The 13,922-nt window shown below is 50.5% G+C and overlaps 1 protein-coding gene across 8 annotated transcripts in view; it reads right to left on the bottom strand.

Annotated features, from left to right (window-relative positions):
• Positions 1–13,922, bottom strand: part of NTM (neurotrimin) — a 942,656-nt gene that overhangs the window by 4,675 nt on the left and 924,059 nt on the right. For 5 of the 8 annotated variants that reach the window (XM_049714324.1, XM_033407015.2, XM_049714327.1 and 2 more), the window contains 3 exons: positions 9,646–9,797; positions 6,565–6,600; positions 1,245–1,277 (listed from right to left, as the gene is read on the bottom strand). In XM_049714324.1, the coding sequence (XP_049570281.1) occupies positions 1,245–1,277; positions 6,565–6,600; positions 9,646–9,797 (221 nt within the window). The remainder of the gene's footprint in view (positions 1–1,244; positions 1,278–6,564; positions 6,601–9,645; positions 9,798–13,922) is intronic. The other 3 variants (XM_004280497.3, XM_049714325.1, XM_004280499.3) reach the window with 3 other exon arrangements.

Here is a 13,922-nt window from a genome sequence, read left to right as displayed (position 1 = left end):
CTTTACCTCCATTTTCTCATCTGAACACCCTTCCCCCCTATTTCGAACTATTTCCAATAAAAGTCACTGGAAATTCTTGTGGTTGACGGAAGATATTCACAGAAGTAAAGCCATATTGGTTAAGATTCTAGGTGGAGGGCCTGCAACTGGAAAGGGGTTCCAGCCCCATAAAGCCCTTCACGTAGGAGATGAAGGTTATTATCTCCCGCCCTAATGTGTGGAAACTCAGCCTCGGAGACCTTAAGTGACTTCCCCAAGGTCCCCTGACTTCCGTCTCCAAATACAATTATCTTTCCACTAACTCGGAGCTGCCGCTTTGTGGAACTCGCACATCTCCAGCGAGGAGGAGAGCAGAGAGTGAGGCCACAGGACCTGCCTCGCCGGGCACGGGTCAAGGTGGGGAGCACACAGGCCCTCGCACGCTGACTGGCACAGGAAGCTCGGATGAGAGGAGGACCTGCTGTCCGGCAGGTATGGATCCCAAGCTCCTGGAGCAAGGCCCTCTCAGAGCCCTTGCTGGCCAGAGTGACAGCGCAGCCCATCTGCCTGGTGACTCGGCCACACGGATGAGGTCTCTGCTCTTCATCCAGCCACGCTTCCACTCTGCGTGGAATGCCTTTATTGCCTCAATCTCATTATAGAGCTCTGGAGGCCTAAAGAGACTAATCACCAGGACCATTAGGGTCCCGGAGAACTGTGATGAGTGTCAATTATCCATCGGAAACATCTGGATGCAATGAAAGCCTCAAATAAGATGCAATTTATTTGTAGCCAAGTGACTCACCCAAGAACCTCCCCCTTCCTTCCCCTTTCCCCTCCCTCCTGCCACTTCCCTTCCAGCTCCAAGTTAGAGAGAGAGAAAGAGAGAATAGGGTGAGCAGAGGCCAGCATGCAAGGCCAAGGTCTAAGAAGATCATTGCATTAGAGCATCCGTGTGCAAAGGAAAGAGGCGGGCCTGGTACAGAGGGGCCCAGACATGGAGCTATTTGGGGCACTGACAGGTCCTCATTAGTGCTGGCAGCAAAGACAAATTAGACTTCTGCAGGGGAGGCACCCGGGGAGAATCAGATGTCCTTGGGGACAGTTGATCTGAATTGACACAGGGCCGGCCCAAGGTCAGGCGGTTCCCACCGGGCTGCCTCCTGGGGTTAGTGCCGAAGAAAAGGCATCTTGCAAGAAGGCAAAGAGTCTTGGGCACCTCAGCCCACCAAGGCAGCAGCTGCCTGGAAAGTAAGCATACCAACCTTTCCCAGGGGTCAGAGCTGTGGTTCTGACTTCTAAAAGAAATGAAAAACAAGCCACTGTTAAGGCAGAGAGCAGCCAGAGACACCCACTTTACCCTCTGATGGTTTGGGGGAAGGAGGCTGAACTTCCGGCCCAGCCCCCAGACGTGCACCCCTCTGGCTTGCTGGGAAGTCAGTTGCCATAGGTTGAGTGGGGGGCCGGAGAAGGATGTGAGTGATGGTCACATTGGAACCCTGACCCAAAGAGAGCCAGCACCCCTACCGTGTCTTAGCAGGGGATATGCCAGTACCGTGGAGCCCGAGGTCCCAAGCCAATTATCACTTTTTGAAGAGTAACCTTCTTTCTTTGGCCCCCAGACTATCCTCGAATTAGTTGAAGTCTGCAGGCTTTAGTATACAACTGGCTCATACAAATAGGCCCTCCTACAGCAATCTGAATGCAGGTAGCCAAGTTCTGTTTGAGATGTAAAGTTAACTGGCATTTATCAGTGCATCTTAGAAATACTGGGGAGCAAGTTTCCACGTACCAGAGGAGCCCAGACCTTTGATAGCTGACCTCTCTCAGATTCAGACTACAGGAAGCTGGCCCAGAGGGCTTCCTCTCTCTGGAGCAACCTAAGGCATTAAGACCTGCATCCCTGCTGCTGGGACCCACCTGTGGAAATGCTGGGCACCAGCCCCTCTCTGCTGGCTGACCCAGGAAACACCCTCATTCACCAATTCAAGCTCTCAGGCCAATCCACAGAGCGTGTTCTGCTGACCAGCCAGCCGTGGGATGACCTCTCATCTTTCACCTCCCTCTTTAGCTGGGGGCTTCTGCATATGTTCACCCTGGATACAGAGGGTGGGAAATCCTTCCACAGTGTATAAGGGTATCAAATCACCATGGTGCACACTTTAAATATCTTATACTTTTACTCATCAATTATACCTAAAATAAAGGAAAATAAAGCTCAACAAAAGAAAATGACATTAAAGTCTTTTGCATCGAAGTGATACAATTCTCTGTGCAAAGGTCCTCGCATGTAGAAGGAAAGAGAACCTAGAAATAACTCAGCCTAAACTTGACTACAACATTTGACCAAAATCAGGTATGTCCCTGTGCATTCAAGCTCTCAGTCTACTCTTTAAAGGCATCTGAGATACGATGCAAATCTTGATCCAAGTGGACACTAGCAACCCTGAGAAGCCACTCCGTGGGCGGATCTAAGATCAAGGATCAAAGGGGTGACTCAGAGAAGATCTGATGCACAGTCAGGGTGGTAGAGAAAAGCCAGGAGTGCCGGTCCACGCTGTCTGCTGTGCGTTTAGCAAGGACAGTCCCCTGGAGAGATTACTGGGCCCTCAACCCCAGCCTAGTAGCTAACCAGGGGCTGTTCTCATGAATTGCCTCATTCAGGCCCCACTGTCTTGAGCCTCCCTGTACCAGGACGAAGGGTGACTGGAAGGAAGGGGGACAGTCTGCAGAGAGATGCTGGGAGGCATAAAGGCATCACGGCCTTTCACCCCCAAACCACAAGTGGTGCAAAGTAGGGCCCGTGTGAGGGAGGGCAGCCCAAAGTGATGGGCTCTGTGGGAGGGAGGACGCAGGGAGGGGTTCTACCTGGTAGTCTGGCTTGTTGGAACTATCTGGAAGAGGAGCACAGCGAAAGCACAGGCTCCTGCGGTGCTCTGGAGCCAGGAGTGGTCTTCCGTGAGGGCAAAGATCTGAGAACAGCTTCATCTTAGTAGTTCCATCCAGATCCTTTCCCGGTGACTCTCCAAGGTCATCATGCCTTGGTGTCCACATGGGTTAAGGGCTATTTGACACTCATTCTGGACTTTCCTAGAACTTAACCTTGGGCTTTTCCAGGTGGCAATGTTTCAACCCCTCTGCCACTCATGTATCTCACCACAGTGAGGAGGGAAACGTAACCAAGGCATTCTTTATGTTTACTGGAGACCTCCTGCTGAGCTCCAGCCCACTCCCCGTGATTTGGTTCTAAGAAGAGACGTAGAAACTGTTTCTACATCATGTTTATCATCATGAGGTGCTAACACCACTGGGCACAGCTTCCGGGAGTATGAGCCTCTTCGAACCTCCAGGCGTGTACGAGCCCTGAGCTCGAGGCTTTGCGTTAACCCTTGGCTATCGACAAAAACAACAATCCTTCAAATCTAAGCATGTATTTTTCTCACCAAGAGCTAGCCTGAAATGTGTGATCTTTTTGTTGATGTATTAAGGTGAGGCCAGGTAGAGTGGGAAAGAAAGAAAAAATGAAAGAAAAATAACATAAAAACAACAAAAAAGGAACTGCTCCCTTTAAGCCTCCAAGTTAATATCTCTGGTCAAGCCATGAAGTGATCTTTCTGCCACCAAGTCCAGCTGAATCCAAGTACCTAGGTGGGCAAAGGGGTGCTGTCTGATTCTAATGGGTGGGGCAGGGCTGGTTTCACACCAGGATGGTTATACCGGACAAATAAACCTTCCAGAAACAGTGTGAAGGGATCTTTTTTGGTACCTTCTGTATCTAGACACACGTGCCATAGAAATGCTCACTGCTGGGTGGCTGCCCTTAATTAAGTATCTTTCATCCTCTGTAGGGAAAAACAGATCATCTCTGCCACTGCAACTGTTTCCTTCCGATGCACAGAGTTGACTTACTTCCGCCTTCTTTAATAAGATGATTTGATGGTCACTGCAAGGTTCGCAGGCATTAATCAGCCAACCTTTCCCAGCCCGCTGATAGCATCAAATCTGACTCCTTGCCCAGGAGATAAAAGACAAAGGACCTGAGGCTGGGAAATGAACAGCCACTGGGCCGCTGAGCTTGCAGTGTGCCCCTGGCACATATGCCTCTGAGGTAGGGCGTGAGGGATGGCGGTGCATCCCTGAGTCCTCAGTTATCACGGCAAGCGTCCTGCACCACCAGATATTAATATGAGAGGGGGGCATGCAATCTGTTGTGTTTGCAAAAAGGGAGCAGAGAAATACTTCAAGGGTGGCAGAAAATGCTGAGAAGGAGGGAAATTCTCTTATCTGAATCTTTCTAGACCCTCCGGATATTAAGTAGCAAAATAGCTTGGAATGTCTTTTAAAGCCAAGCGTTCCTTGTCCCTGGAAATCCATTGGAGGTGAGGGGAGCATAACCTGGGAGTATTTCCCTGAGAAAAGAGGTAGCTCTCTATTCTATGGGACGCTAGAAAAGGAGGAGGAAAAAACAACAACACACACGCGCGTGCGCGCACACACACACACACGTGCGCGCGACACACACACACACACACACACACACACACACACACACACACACACACACACACACACACACACACACACACACACACGAATGAGAGAAATATCCCAGCAGCGAGATCTGTTTTCTCTAAAATACTCCTGAGCTGTACAAGAGTCCAACAGCTACACGGAGGACCACACTAGTCCACGTCTTGGAATGTCCCAGGTTTCTACCAACTGCAGCTTCTGGCCTGGACCCATTGCCCTGCACCCAACAAGAAGGTGAAGGGTGGGAGCAGAGTAGAATCAGAGTAGAGAGCTGGCCTGCAGACCCTGCCCCAGACTCAGTGGCCAGCAGAGCAGGTGAGAAAGCTCAGCTCTGCGTCAGCAGGTGGATCCTCTGCTCCTGGACCCATGCTCAGTATCAGGTAGTGATTTGTTTGTTTCCCGATCGGTTTTGTTACTGTTGGCTTTAGCGTGGGATGTGCCCCCTCCATGCCTTGAGGGCACCTTCGGTGGAATTCTAACTCCTTAGCAACCCCTCCCTGTTTTAAAAGTCGCTTTCCCTCTGAAAGTAAAGATCTCAGTGATCAGAATGAGCTGAGTCACTTCTCAGAGTCCCTTGTGAAGCATCTTCTGCTTTCCGTCCTGTCTCTCACACATCCCTTTTACCATTTATGCCCTTAGCTACTTTTCTAACGCTCTTTGAGATCTGCGGATACGCCTTGCCCAGGGGTTCGATAAACGTAAGTTGGATCAAGTTGAACCTGGACACTTCCATCGACCTCACTTTTTTTCTATTTCTTTGTTTCATTTTCCCCTTTGCTGTCTATCACCAGGGTGCCCTACATCACTAAGGTGAATAATGCATCCCTGAATCATTTCACAATAAAAGCATTCTTCCTCATATGTCAAACAGCTTCCCATATAATTCATTTTCTTCCATCCCCTCCCCCGCCTTCCAAGTCTAACGCCATCGCCCGATGACTGTTTGTGCAACGCGAATGGATGAACAGGTGGGATGAGAAGGGTCGGGGGGTAGGTGGAAGGTGGGAAAAGACATGCCCGTCATTGTTGTCACAGCTGCCTTCCTGCGGGGCTCTCTGAGGGTCTGTACGGTCCTTAGGAGGAAAACATAAACAGCACACACGGCACGTGTTTGATTCCACCGCTCAGCCTGGGCCCACTCCTGCCCAAATGTTTAGCCACAGTCTAAATGAATCACTTTTGCTAGGCTAGGGAGCTTGCGGAAATGTGAAGGGCTGAGTAAAAAGAGGTGAGAGATGCAGGTGTCCTATGGGGAGAGGACTTGGAGTGGAAGAGGTGGAAAGGGGTTGGGGAGAGGGCTTGAGAAATGAGTTCATGAACCCCTGCGTCGTGACAGGGGGAGGTCCCTGTATCCGGAGACTGGACTCCAACAATCTAATGTGCACCTGGCGATTTTCAAAGCCTTTTTAATACACGCTCTCAGGTGAAGGCTGGAACAGCTCTCAGATAGACAAGGCAGATCAGTTCTATGTCACAGAAGAGGAAATTGAGTCTGAACGATGTTTCCTGAGCTACCCAAGCGCAAAGAATACCCGGAAGTCGGGCTCTGGACTAGGGCTCAGCGGCGCCCGCTCCAGGTCACTGCTGCGGAGGATCCCGCAGGTGCGCCTGCCCACCTTTCTTTCCCGGAGACCCTCCCCGTGAACCTGCTGCTGCAGCTTCAGGACCATCCGAATCTCCCTGCACAGGATGTTTGCTTCTATGGCTGGGCTGTCAACGGGACTCTTGTTATGAAAACTGCTCAGTGGGTGGACTTCTCTGCCTGTTGGTTCAGCCTTTTGCCTCCATCAGATCTCCGGGCTTTGAGAAGTTAGTGCCTTTTCCTTTCCTCTCCCCTCCTAGCCCTTCTGGGGAGGTGGGCAGGGTGAGCGGAGAAAAGGGGGCTATCCTTGGAGTTTCATCGGCTCCCAGTAACCTCCTTAGCTTCTGCTGCCGTTCACTAAGCACCTATACAGACAGGAGCCTTGGGCGATGCACGGCAGGGGGTGGGGAGGGGGGTCTGGGAGAAAGCGGGGAGGAGAGAACCCACACAGCAGGGGTGGGTGGGATACTGACCTTGTAACAAAGTTGAGCTTGTAGGCTCACTTAGCTCTAAAGCAGGTGGGGATATACAGGAGAGAAAAATGAAAACAAACACATATATTATATACAGTAGCTATATATTGGCCATATATAGTTTGTATACTGTCTTTCACACACATTTCTGGAGGGATGGAGAAACAAAAGAAGACACAAAAACCAGAGGTGGTAGGACAAGATGCAGCATGAGGAACGCTGAAAGGTGGGGTGCATGCACACAGGATGCCGTGGTCGGAAGGTGAGGGGCTGGCCATGCGCACGCACCCCAGCACAGGGAGCACGGACGCTCTGCGTGCTGAGCTGGGGTGCTGATGTGGTAACACAGGACTGAAGTCCCTCTCCAGATGAGATCTGTGTCACATCCACACCCACACTGTTTCATTTTGGAAGACCTAGTTCAGGAATTTCTGGTCCTCATAGCACCATGGCAGGAGCAAGGTCCTCCCAGGATCACAGGGGCTGAACTCTCCTGGTCCCCTGCAGCCTCTGGAACCTTAGGGACAAGGTGCTCAGAACCCTACTGGTTCCTGATAGGAAAGACCACCCCTGCCCTGTTTGGCTTAAGTACCTCAAAGATACTGACCCTGATGGCAATCTCCCAGCACCAGCATCCCTCATTTTTCAACGTCAGGTCATGTGTACAGCTTATGTGCAGGTTGGTGGCAACATGATGCTAATTTAGCCAGCTCTCTGATGCTACAGGAGAATGAGCTTCATCACAAAGTACATTCGCATAAAGTAAACGCTGCTTTCCAACCTGCTCAAGTCGGCTTGATGGCTCTGAGCCGAGTCTTCTGATAATAGGAAATGACATGGGAAACTCCCTAATGCATTTATATTTGTTAAGAGGTCTCACTGATAGTGGGTGGCAACAGTTTAGGGGCCGCGCTCCGTGGACCAGCCACAGCAGAGCTGATGCGGTGGAAACGCCCATCTTGCCCGGTAGCGGGATCTCATAGCCTCGTGGCACTACGTCACCCAGGCGGCATTGCTGTGAGGGGCTCCTCAGAAATGCTCTCTCCAATGAGGCTAAAAACTTGTTTCTGTTTGATTAAATTTGGAAAAATGCTCCAAACTTTTTCTCCCTCTTAGAGATTTAGTGTGTAAAGGCTCTGAGACCTCCCGTTTAAAGAACATGCCCACATGGGCCCCGTTCATCTTTGCTGGACCCAGGCTTTCTACACTTATCTGACTCCATACTATCAGTTTTTAACAGAGAGCCCCCTGTACTCCAGAAAGCTGGCAATTGTAGGACTGTCCCAAGTGATACACAGGGTGACAGGAATGCTGACAGACCGGTGGGGATGCGGGCAGAGGTTTTAACTGCCAGACACGGGTCTGCAGAAAGGAGCAGATTTATGGCACGTGCTTCACTGCATTGCTTGTCACAAATGCCAGGATTTCACTCTTAAAGTTTGCTTCTTCTCTCTCTTCTCATCTTAGATGGCTTAAGGGGAAGGGGCCGGGGAATTAGCAGTGATAAAGCCAATTGCAAAACCATTTCATGCATCTGATTTGAAAGAGCAAAGGGGTCAAAGGAGGAGGGTGATTGTTTATAGGAACGAGGAAGGCTATGCGTGGAGAGCAGGGAACTCAGGGGGAACCTTGGATCTGCAAGGCAAGGGAAGGAGGGGGCTGCTCCTTCCTAACCATGGGCCTTCTGTTCATGCAGACAGACACCTGCCCAAAAGCCAAAAGGCTGACAAACGTGAGGGGCCATGATGACTGGCCCTGTGTGGGAGGCGTGAGACACACCAATCGCTCTAGTCACAGCTCTGCCCATGCGGGTCTGCCAGCTCTGGGATCAAGGGCAGGCTTCCCCTTCCCAGTCCTCCTGGATAAAGCTGGGCTTTATAAGGGGGATGGAATGTGATTTGGAAGTCGAGATGGGACAGTGGAGCAGCACAGGTGGGCCATCGGGGCAGGCTGGGTCCACTGCGCCATGGAGAGGATTTGGCAGGGCAGGGGGAGGGGAGCTACTTGAAGCTCTGGAATTATCTGGGGGTCCTCAGAATAAAAAGGATTTAGGTTCCTGCCAATTTTCTGCTAACTTCCTCACCTTTCCCTCCCTGTAACATTCAAGAGTGCTTGTTAACATGGTGGACGTGGGACCAGACTCGAAAAATTCCAAGCTCACTGAACTTGTTGGGGCCTGGAGGGATTTGCCCCCAAAGCAACCAGAGATTAACCCTGTGGGCTGTGGGGAGAATCTGCCTCTACCCAGGGATGGAACCCATCACAGATGCCGGATGAGGCTCGGGCATCCGACGCACTTCTGTGTAGCTGTTCTACCCACAGAAGTGCGAGACATCGGGGTCTAAGAGGCAGCTTGTTTACTTGCTTCCTTTCCTTGTTTCTGGCACCAGTACAGTTGCCGGATATGTAATGAAGGCACAGCAGTTTGCCTTGCACACATTAGTCCTCAATAAATAGCGACTGAATGAATTAATGCATGAATGATTATGGGACTTCTGTCCGGATGGGGGCTTGGTTGGACAGATCCCTTCAGACAACACCCTTGGACACAAATGGAGAACTCGGGAAACACTCGTTTTCTAGGTTAATTCTTCCTCTAACACTAATAGCATTCAGGATCCCAAGGCTCACGATTCTACTTTTATAAATACAATGCAGTTTCTCTTACGTCCCAATGGCCAGAAGAAGTTTCAGAAATGGTAACATTTCACACTCATCCAGGGAACAAGAATGGAAATAGTGCATGTTCCTCTCTGGGCTCTTAGCTATTAGACCCAACTGTAATAACCACAGTCAGTTCAGAAGATACAGAGGGGAAAAATGCAACGTCACTTCAGTATCCTCAAATCCTTTTCAATGATATCAGGATTCTTCCTACTATAGAATGACACCTGGTGTCTACTTTCATACGTGTGCTGTTTCCCTCTCTCCCTCCCCCTCCTTCCTCCTTTCTTGCCCTTCTCACCCACCCCTGCCTAACTACCCCTGACTCTCTTCCACGCCCCCGCTGCCCTTCCCTCCTGCCCCCCTCTTCCACACGCCCCTCCCTCTTTCGTTGCCCAGCCTGGGCTTCCGTCTCACCGAACAGTGTGATGCTGGCGTTGGTGTGGCCCAGCTTGTTGGAGGCCACACACGTGTAGTTCCCATAGTCATGTTCAGAGACGTTGAGGAAGATGAGTTTGGAGAGGAAAGGTCTGTTTTCCACTTTGACCCCCTTCTTTCCTTCAACCAGCCTGAGACAAACAAAAGACCAAAAAGAGAAAAAGGAGATGGTTTTATATATATATATATATATATATATGTATGTATATATATATATTTTTCTCTCATAAGGAAGAAGAGAGACTCTGGAATTAATGACCTTCCCTCTGCCCCCTTTCTGTCATCACTGTAATCACTTATTTTTTTGCATTCAACTACACAACAAGTTGGCCCCAATCACACGTATAATTGCATTTCTCTGTTTTAGGTGTGTGCCTGGAGTCGTTCCCTGGCACAATGCAGATATCCGTCTCCCTATGAAGACAGTGAAGTTCTCTGAAGGCAGGTGCCTGGAACAAATATAACGTGCCAGCTGTGTGCAATCAGCCCAACAGGATTCGTGCAGTAGGTGCTCGGAATTGTGGACATAATTGATGTTGATGGTGGTGATGATGAATACATGATGGTGACGATGATGACAACCGTAAAAATGAAAAACTCGGTCTTCAAAGAGGAGGAAAACCTGAGGGGTTTGAAAGAACAATGTTTTTCCAAGCACCTGAGTGATAAAATTATCCCTTAAGAACTTGAGGCATTCTACAGGTAATACCTTATTTTGGGCTGTGATTAGGATTAAAGAATCGGGGATCGTTTTTACGTTAGGGGACTCTGAAGGGCCTAGGAGTGGTGAGCTGTCCACAGTATTATAGCAACTCAGCCTGGAAGAGATTACAGATGCCTGAGAATGTGGCCCTACGCGGCCAGGACTGTCTCCCCGAGCTGTTTCACCCCATCATGGAGTCCAGAGTGCCACGAGGGCTCATACCGACAGCCGGGGCCACTCACTAAAAGCCACAGAGAGTTAGTGGGAAGGACAGCCAGGCACGCTTATTAGAAGCACAGACACCATTACAGGGCAGACAGAGAGGGAAAGGAGAAAACTGCGTTAGAGGTTGGTAGGGCCACATCCTCCATCTTTGGAGGCTGTTAGTAGCAATTCCTACTGAACTTACATGTCTACATGGAAATTATGAGACCAGCTCTCTTCTTTTCAAAAAACTCTGGAATGCCCTATTTCGGAAAATGGGCTTTAAGCCAACCTTTTACTCCCCCTGAAATAATTTGACTGCCCTGCCCAGAAGCTGAGTCTGTGCTACAGGAAAGAGAAATACTAGTGGGGAAAATCATCCTTCTGAATGGAGGATCTCAGGGAACTGGTCAGCTGCAGCTGCCTGCGTAGGGCCTGGCTGGAGCAGGACGTGTAGACAGTAAAATATGGCAAGATGATCACATATGGGGACAGGCTTGTGGGACACAAATTGGGGCAAATGGCTGGTATTGGAGTCATCAAACCGAGAGAGACAATATTCAAGGCAGAAATAGAAAGTAAAGCTCAGCAGGACAATGATGAGAAAATGCTTTGTAAACCATAAAGTGTTATTTGAAATAATATATTTCTGTGGAGTCAGACACTGCAAACTCCCACCTGTCCCTGGGCCACAGGACGTTTTTGGCAGAGATGTCAGCTGTTTTGTCACTATCTGAAGGTGCTGTCGTCTCTGTAGGAGGACAGGATGGCTCTCTCCTTCGCCGAGACTTATGACCACCGTGATGAGAAGAGCAGGATTTTGGCCTCAGTCCTAACCCAACGTCTGTCTCCAGGGAAGTCAGAGTGGGGTTGAAGGAACTTGCCTTGCTTTCTTTCCATTCTGTAGATTTTCATCTGTGAGCCTTTGTCTCTCCTAAGTGAGGGGCAGTGAACCGGCCTGAGTCCAGGGACTTCATTAAAACGTGAGCACAGTCCAAACCGAATGAGGTGTCCGGCTGTGCGGCCAGACACCACTGTTCTATTTCCAGCATGTTCCGTAGATGCTGGTCCTCCAGGGGGTGCTGTGCAGAGAAGGCTCTGAAGCCCACCTGCCAGGAGGCTTCTCTGAGCCCGCCAAGCATATTGATCCCATTTGCCATTCTGATGCCATCCCTGGGCTGGGGAGGAAGCCTTCACGTCAGAAGCAAGCTGTGAACTAGATTTCAGCTCTGCAGTGGGGAGAGACACTTACCCAGAGCAGGTTCGGCTTGAGAGCTCGGAAATGTCTTTAGCTAAAAGCAGAGGAGGGCGGCCAGCGGTACCCAGCAGCGCCTTGCAGCTTCTGGGATGACCCTCCGTGTGGTCACACACCTCCTCATCCCATACCACTGCCGAAACCAAGCAGGACCTAGTGGTGCTCCTGGGCACAAAAGCCGTTCTGTGTCCCCTGTTTCTTGTTTGTAGGAAATAGACTTCAGTCAGCCTCCATGACCTTACCTGAGTTCCAAGGGGCAGGTTCAAACAGATGCGAATCAGGGAAGGGAGGGGGATGCAGAGACAAGGGAGGAGTAGCCAATACACAATAGTGCAGCCCTGGGGCAGGGTCCTCGTTCCCCCTCAAGGGATACACATCAGCTGTTTTGCAGATACTGAAACCCCCTGTGTGTTGCCCACAAGCATGTAGACCCTAGACCAGTTGGAACCAAAAGGTTGATGATGCCGACTCCTGCTTACCTCCCCACCAACCAGTCAGAAGAATGTCCACCAGCTGATCACGCCCTCGCTGAACCATCACTATAAAACTCCTCACTACCCACTCCAGGTTGGGACACACAGTTTTGAGGGCATTAGCCCGCTGTGGCCCCCTTTGCCTGGCAAAGCAATAAAGCTATTCTTTTCTACTTCACCCCAAACTCTGTCTCTGAGATGTACTGCAGTGTTGGGGTGCAGAGGCCGGAGTCGGCATCACCACCAGGCTGCAGCTTCTTGATGCTTTTCAGTGGCTGGAGTCCCGTGGATGGGTGGTCCTTACTAAGGACAGGGCTCCCTTCCCTCTCCCTCTGATCAACGGCACACACGGTGGTGGCAGGTGTCGAGTGGCTAGTACACAGTCAAGACACATTTCTACCCTGAATTCTGAGAAAACTGCCTGCCCCCATCACATAGACTCCTTTGATTTGCCTCAGAAATCCCCTCAGCTCACCAGGAATGTGAGCTAGGTTAGAGCTGGTCTTCCCCCAGGCAGGTGCAATCTGCCCTGGGAGACCTGCCTGGAGGAGGTGACCTGCGAGTGGCCCAGGAAGGTCAGGCAGTGACAAGACTTCAGAGGCAGAGATGCTCTTCTAGAGCTGGGTGCCAGGAGGACAGACAACTGCATTCAATGGTCTCCCATTCCCCTCCCACTTACAGAGGGGAATAAATACACGAGCAGCAAATGGGAAACCGAGCGGAATCTACTAAAGGAGAGAAAAGGAGCTGCCACGAGGACTCAGACAGAGGAGGACGCAGAGGTGCCTGAGCCAGGGGCTCTGAAAGCCGCTCCCCACCACGGTGATGCTGCCGGGCTCTCTCCTCCTGGGCAAAGCCTACAGCCCCCCTCTGCGTGACGCAGCAGCAAGCTCTCTCTTCCTACGCCCACCTTTGGCCATATTTGCCTAAAGGCTAATCTCCTTTCCTCCACGTATTTTAAGATTTTGTTTCTTCTACATTTTGCTCACATTTTCGTCCCACAGAGAATTAGAGAAACAGGATGCAGCTGATTAATTTTCATGAAGGCTCGGGCCACGGAAAGTTCAGGAATTTACCCTGGAGCTCAATCGATTTTTGTTTTTTGTTTTGTTTTGTTTTCTGATACTGGACCTTCACGTCTCACTTTTGTTCTTAGTAAAGGAAAGGATAAAAAGGAAGAAAGAGGAAGCAGGATTTCAAAGAAAGATACCCATGTTTATTTATTGGGAAAATACTATTCCCTTCTGCTTGATTCTGAATTCTTGGACAAAAGGAGGAAAGCCAGCTATTTCTTCTTCTCTCTCCCTGAGTTTGCTTTTCCTCATTCTGTCTCAGTACTTCCATCTACAAAATGGGCTAGACAGGGCTTCCCTGGTGGCACAGTGGTTGAGAGTCCGCCTGCCGATGCGGGGGACACGGGTTCGTGCCCCGGTCCGGGAGGATCCCACATGCCGCGGAGCGGCTGGGCCCGTGAGCCATGGCCGCTGAGCCTGTGCGTCCGGAGCCTGTGCTCCGCAACGGGAGAGGCCGCAGCTGTGCGAGGCCCACGTACCGTAAAAAAAAAAAAAAAAAAAGGGCTAGACACATACAATGCACCTCAGTTGCTGCCAGAATTGGTCCC

Source organism: Orcinus orca, chromosome 8 (assembly GCF_937001465.1).
Source record: "Orcinus orca chromosome 8, mOrcOrc1.1, whole genome shotgun sequence".
NCBI classification, from domain to species: Eukaryota; Metazoa; Chordata; class Mammalia; order Artiodactyla; family Delphinidae; genus Orcinus; species Orcinus orca.
The sequence above is the reverse complement of the archived record's forward strand: the minus strand, read 5'-3'. Positions and strand labels throughout refer to the sequence as shown.